The 6741-nt window shown below is 36.4% G+C and overlaps 1 protein-coding gene across 1 annotated transcript; it reads right to left on the reverse strand.

Moving 5' to 3' along the window:
• Positions 1-11: 11 nt before the first annotated feature.
• Positions 12-4291, reverse strand: agxtb (alanine--glyoxylate and serine--pyruvate aminotransferase b). The gene is made up of 11 exons (XM_042718155.1): positions 3986-4291; positions 3122-3314; positions 2946-3010; positions 2723-2823; positions 2279-2349; positions 2050-2134; positions 1867-1965; positions 1506-1575; positions 711-806; positions 492-620; positions 12-411 (listed from the first exon to the last, which is right to left on the reverse strand). The coding sequence occupies exons 1-11, from the start codon at positions 4238-4240 to the stop codon at positions 304-306; spliced, it is 1272 nt and encodes a 423-aa protein (XP_042574089.1). The 5' UTR covers positions 4241-4291; the 3' UTR covers positions 12-303.
• Between the last annotated feature and the right edge of the window lie 2450 nt (positions 4292-6741).

Here is a 6741-nt window from a genome sequence, read left to right on the forward strand (position 1 = left end):
AACCCAAATGATGAAATTATATTAATGATTTATTTCTCGGTAATGTTTTTATAAAGATCATTCAAGTGCTGGAGTGATGCTTGTTGAAACTTTAAAAAGGACATTGAGAAACATTCAAAACAGCTGGTTTTGGTTCAATGGGAGGCATAATGTACAATTTCTAATCGGCTAAAATTCTTCCTCATTATACCAACCATTGTGAAACATCATATATAATAACTCTTCCTTTACATTAGTGTGTCATTTTCGCACTACAAGCATCACCATATGAAACTGCAACAATATACAGGTCAACTGTAGTCTTCAGGCCTTGGACTTTCGACACTGCTTTAAAGCATCTTCCAGAGCTGCAAGAGCCATTGCAGCATTGGCCTTGTTGCAGTTGTATCCCATGAGCCCAATCCTCAATACCTAGAAAACAGTTGAGTGGATGAGAATTCAGTCGTGTAGTTGAATGCATTATCATTTTTCGTTGACAAGCTTTTACTCACCATGCCAACAGAGGGCCCTAGACCTCCAGTAAACTCGATTTGGTGATGCTTCATGATGTAAGCCAGCAATTCTTTCCAATTATACCCTTCAGGGATGGCAATGGTGGTGACGGAGGGTAATCTCAGATCCTTTGGGAATGGATATGTATTTTAATTGCTTTCTCTGTTAGGTTATGTTATTGTTCGGAGAATTAATAAAGTGAAGTCTCAGACAGTTACCTTGTCCTTGATGAACAGCTTCAAGCCCAGGTCTTCCAAACCCTTCCAGAGATACTCTGCAACTTCTGTGTGATGCTTCCATGAGTTCTCAAGACCCTTGAGCAGACATTTTAAAATTATTAGATATCAGTCATTAAAAAAAAAAGTATAGTAACTGCCTAAAATAGCAGACATACTATGTATACACACTTGTAATATATATAACTATCATTCAACAATTTGTGGCAAGGCTTCACATATACATACACACACACACACACACACACACAAATACTTTTATTGAGCAAGAATGCTTTAAATTGATCAAGAGTGACCATAAAGACAGTTATAAAATTACAAAAGATTTTAATTTCAAATGTTACAAAAGAAATGAATCAGCAGAGCAGCATATTAGAATGTTTTCTAAAAGGATGATGTGACACTAATGGCTGCTGAAAATTCAGCTTTGCCATCACAGGAAAAAAATATATTTAAAATTGTTGAAATAGAAAAACGTTATTTTTAAATTGCAATAATATTTCACAACATCACTGTTTTACAGTATTTTTGGTGTGCATACGAAGAAAAATACAAAACTTTTGAATGGCGGTATATGTGACATCACAGATTTGTAAATCTAAACACCCGGCCTGTTACAGTTCAAACAAAAATACATGGTTGAGAAAACAAGCAGTAGGTCCTATAATTGTAGACTTTGGGACCACAAGGTTAACCATGATCAAAGAGTGAGTTATAATGACGAGCAAGGTGGTAAATGTTTACTTTGAGTAAAAAATATACACATCTAGCCCCTACCGTTTCAGCAAGGATGGCTAGACTTTCCCTCAGAGCAAAGAAACCAGACACAGGTCCTGTGTGATGGTATCTGAAACACAGTTTAGTGTTAACTTTAGACGATCCTTAACTCAATCATCTACTACAGAGGTGCCAAACTCAATTCATGGAGGGCCACAGCCCTACAGAGTTTAGCTTCTATCCTAATTAAATACACCTGATCCAGGTAATCAAGTCCTTCAGGTTTATTTAAAAACTACAGTATGGTAAGTGTGTTGGAGCAGGGTTGGAACTAAACTCTCCAGGACTGTGGCAGTGCAAGTTTTGCAACCATGCTCTACTAGGTCTCACAAAGACAAAAGTTTGCATTTACAGTACTTACATTCTTTGTGGCTTGCCGTCATTGCCCCAGTAATTGGATAAGTGGGTCATATCAAGGAGGTAGGATACCGGCTTTGTTTTTCTGTTAAACATCTTGTGGCTATATAACATTCGAGAAGAAATGTATAATGTTTTTAAATGTTTGAATGATTCAGTGTGTGCAAGCACAACAACTACTTCTCACCATGCTCGTTCACTGAATGAAATGGGTGCTGTGCCAGGTGGAGCATTCAAGGCTTTTTGGGAACCAGTATAGAGAATATCAATATCTATGAAGGAAAAAGGTTTGAACGGTTGAATTCAATCCACAAGCTTTTGCACGGAGATTTCGAATATGGATTTGGTAAATAACATTGTGGTTTCATGCTCATAAAATCTCATATTTAAATAACTTCATATTTTGATCCACTCACTTTGTTGGTCCATTAAAAGCGGTGCAGCTCCCAGTGATGCCACTGAATCCACTAAGAGCAAACAGTTGTATCTGTATAGACAAAACCATGAAAGAGAGGTATATGAAGCTAAGCATAGCTTGAAAAGAGGATTTGGGGGAGCAGTAGACAATACAGATATTTAAATTTAAAATTCTTAGAGCACAGGTTCTTTCCAATGTTGTATATGTGTAATAGAAAGAAATTAACCTTTGTGTAGAAATTAACCTTTTATTTTACCTTTACTTTCTTAACATTATTCTTGAATATTTATTTCTATTTGATGCATTTTATTTTTAACAAATCAGTTGTCAGAAATGTATCTGTACAGTGTGCATCAATCAGACATTTTTGCATGTAAAAAAAGATTTTACAAAAAAGCACTATAAGAAGTCGTGTAGTAACTTGATTGTAGAATATTCTTACTTGTGACAAATATCACCAACGCCGTCCACTGGGTGCACCAGACCAGATGAGGACTCTCCATGTGTGAGAAAGAAGAGAACTGGCTTGTGTTTAGCCAGAGCCTGTAGAATGTAAAATGCTGGTTATAGAACAGGGGTTTGCTTTACTAGTCATACCAGCTTACGGTAGCATATGGAATTGAAATATGTATATCACTAATAGTATAATTATCATGTAGTTTCACCTGTTCAATTTCTGCATTTGTAAAATGTCCTCCAGGTGCTTTCACCAAGGTGTGAACCTTTGCACCTGGGAAAACAGATTTTAAAGAGTAAGCATGCTCTCATACCCTCTACAAATAAGGGTGAATTTCTAGAGAACGCCAGTGGGCTGGCATTATTTTTATTATTAGTTTAATACCCATGCGCTCAGCAATTTCTGCAACTCGTTCTCCCCAGATTCCATTGATGGCAACGAGAACGCTTTCTCCAGGCTCCACAATATTGAAGACCGCACACTCCATCGCTGTGTGTCCAGAGCCACTCATGGCCAGGGTCATGTTGTTACTGGTCTGAAAAGCATACTGGATTCCCTTCTTGATATCATTCATAATCTATGACAAAATATGTGCAGTGACTGTTAGAATTCTCCAAACATCCAAGTTTCCACAAATGCAGTTCTGATACCAAAATTACACCATCAATATATTGTATTTTGGCCTAGACATGTTAATCAGTTATTTCAACATTTGATTTGAAAAACTTGATTCATTTGGATATTTTTTTTTTCACAAATAAAAAATGAAGCTATTTGGGGATTCTGCTGCCGTTTAAAAAAATATATAATTTGATGATTTAATTATAAAAAAAAAAAAAAAAAAAAGCAGTGAAGCGCTTTGTTTTAAGATCTTATAACATTAAAATGTAAAGTATTTAAATTATTTCTAAAATATTGTTGAATACTTAAACTTTAGTAAATATAGCTTCTTATAGAAAGGTTTGGAATATAAATACTTAAAGAATACATAGGCCTAAGCATTTAAAGATGTTTTTGAAAGGAAATGTTTAAGTAGTTTTGTAAGTTTTTGCTTGGCTATGTATTTTGATAATTAAATTATTGTTTTTTAACGCTATTTGAATGAAAAAAAACAAAAACAAATATTTTTAACAACATGCTACTTGTGTGTTTAAAGCTAGATTTTCTTAGAAAACGTTTTTTGCCATCGATTCATGTTAAAGTTGTAAAATGCATTACATGTGCGTAAAAATGTAACGTGAGATTTACCCCGAACATTTCCGAGTGCATGTGACCTATTATAGGTCTCCCTCCTGCTGCTAAAACGCGAGGAGGCACATTGGAGGGTCCTGGTCCAAACAGGTACCGGAATGGAGCCTCGAGAGGCCGGAGCATGCACGCTGGTGGCGGGATGGTGACTGAGGACATCCCGCGGTGGACGCCGTGTTTGGTGGACCGCGCGCTTTCCAAAGGCACCTGCTGCGTCAAGCGCGCACACCTGGATAGGACGCTTCTCGGCATCATGTTTCATCTATCTGCTGTTAGTTCGAAAGACAAAACTTTGCGTTTGTCCAACATTTTAAACAAACGGGTCTTTGACCCCTGGAACACAGAGCAACATGCGTCATGCTTTTGGCACAAAATGCCCCCGCCCTTCATTTCCAAACAAGGTATAACGGTCCAGAGGTAGATATGAGCGTGATAACAAAATAGAAAAGGGTGAATGCCTAAATATAGAGAGGGTTTCCTGTATTAATATATAAGGCTATATGTTTTCGTCTTTAAAACAATATTTTTCCAGACACCTCACAAAAATACTTACACAGAAACACGTGTTTATCTGAACTTTTTCATAGAGTTGAACTGCCCTTGCCTTCAGTTAGTCAAGGGATTTCAATCAAGTATTGTATATTTTTAATATCCATATTTATCAGTATTTTTAGATTTAGAGACACTAAATGATTTTCATAGTCTACTGTTTAAGTTATCTTAAAAACCCTGTAGTGATGTCTGTCCTTCTTCAGGTTTTCACTTCAGCTTTGTTTACATCCTGGTGAGGTCCTCTATTGATTCATTCATCCTCCACTTGTTTACCAGCTCAGAGAAGGAGTGTACCTTTCTCAATACAGTTGATTGGCTGATGTGAAGAAATACACATGCGCGCGCACACACACACAGACTGATAAGACCAACTCACATTTCATTTGTCCCTTGCATGGTCAGTGCAGCACATGGTATTAAATGTGAGCATGTTAGTGTAAACATGACTATTACACACATTTTTTAAATCCTTATTTCAGTTAACAAACTTTTAGCAATTTTCTTATCTTAAGAAACATTTGATTCTTATTTTTTGTGGTTTTAACTGAATGTTTATAAATGGCTAAATTAATTTTTATATTGCCTATAAACTAATTTAGGTAGTATCTAATATATAATGGAAAACAGAAAGTTGTTCACATTATTTGCATTTGAATCATTAATTTCTAAGAAAGTCTGTATCTGTTAGTAAGTTTGTATTTTTGTGTGATTTGCTTAAAGGACAATTGCACCCAAAATTGAAATACAATGAATTCAGGCCATCCAAGATTTAGATGGGATTGTTTCTTTATCAGAGCAGATTTGGAGAACTTGAGCATTTCATCTTGCTTGCTCACTAATGGATCCTCTGCAGTGAATGGGTGCCATCAGAATGTGAGTCCAAAGGGCTGATAAAAGCATCACAATAATCCACAAGTGATCCACATCACTCAAGTCCATCAATTAAAGTCTTGTGAAGCAAAAAGCTGCGTGTTCGGAAGAAACAGTCATTAAGGATTTTTAACTCTAAACCAGTGGTCCCAAACTCAATTCCTGGAGGGCCACAGCTTTGCAAAGTTTAGCTCCAACTAAACTGTGCAGAGCAGTGGCTCTCCAGGATTTGAGATTGCGACCAATGCTCTAAACTGTCACTTCTGTCCTCTAGCCATAATAACACTTATTTTAGCAAGAAGTGACGGTTAAATTATGCATTAATGATGGATTTGTTTCTTACAAACACACAGATTTTCACTTCCCAATGGTTTACTTGTGGATTATTGTGATGTGATGTGACCCATTCGCTGCAGAGGATCCATCGGTGAGCAAGTGATGTAATGCTAAGTTTTCCCAGTTTGTTCCCATGAAGAACCAAACTCAACACAATTTTGGATGGCCTGAGGGAGACTACATTTCATTCTTGAAAAAGAAAAAAAAATCATTCTTGGATAAACTATTCTTTGTTTAATATTCAACTATGTTAATAAACCTTACCATATTTATATAACTCACAAAGTCTTGAACATGAATAGATTGTACTGTTCCCATTCAGGACAAAAATGCTTACTCTGTACAAAAGTACCTGATCAGAACTCAGTGATTCTCAAAAAAAAGAGTTGTCTTAGAAAGCAGATGCTGATGGGACTTTGACCAGAGCACTGGTCCCCATCACTTATCCTGCCGTAAATAATTAGTCTGCACAGTAAATAAATGGAAACGCAATGTTTACCCTTGTGTGCACTTTGCACTGTGGTGGGGCTCAAACACCCACTTCACAGGCCAGAGTAAGAGACAGAAGCGGCTCAACTCTTGCCATGCTTTTGTGAAAGACGGGACATGTACTCTGATGTAACACCAATGGAGCAATGGAGATGTTCAGGCAGACATAGATGACCTCGACCCTATTAAACTACAATTCAAAAACTAATTCAAAGAAGTGTGTTTGTTAGGGACCATTTAAATTGACGTCCTTGCGTAATATAGTGAGCAGAATGTCAGCTGCCCAGTAGATGGGGCTGTTCTGATAAATCCATTTTACTCCATTGAAGTTATTAACATTTTTAAAATATAAATTAAACTTCAAAAGAAATTTAAGAACATTGACTTTTTCTTGCTTATTATGGAAGCCTGGTTATGCATCAGAGTGAAAAAAGAACATAATTGTGTCTTTATATCCTATTTTAAACCATCTCAAAATTTGAATTTACCTTTTTAATTTTTGCTTTAAC

The sequence above is a fragment of the Cyprinus carpio genome, chromosome B2 (assembly GCF_018340385.1).
Source record: "Cyprinus carpio isolate SPL01 chromosome B2, ASM1834038v1, whole genome shotgun sequence".
In the NCBI taxonomy this organism is placed as follows: domain Eukaryota; kingdom Metazoa; phylum Chordata; class Actinopteri; order Cypriniformes; family Cyprinidae; genus Cyprinus; species Cyprinus carpio.

Bases quoted from the DNA above. Each gene is read 5' to 3' on its own strand.
- agxtb (XM_042718155.1), bottom strand. From the start codon at position 4,240: ATGATGCCGAGAAGCGTCCTATCCAGGTGTGCGCGCTTGACGCAGCAG. The intron at 3,011-3,121 runs GTATTAAACTAA...CTGTTTTCCCAG, and splicing joins AGAAATTGCTGAGCGCATGG to GTGCAAAGGTTCACACCTTG. The intron at 412-491 runs GTGAGTAAAAGC...ACTGTTTTCTAG, and splicing joins TAGGGCCCTCTGTTGGCATG to GTATTGAGGATTGGGCTCAT.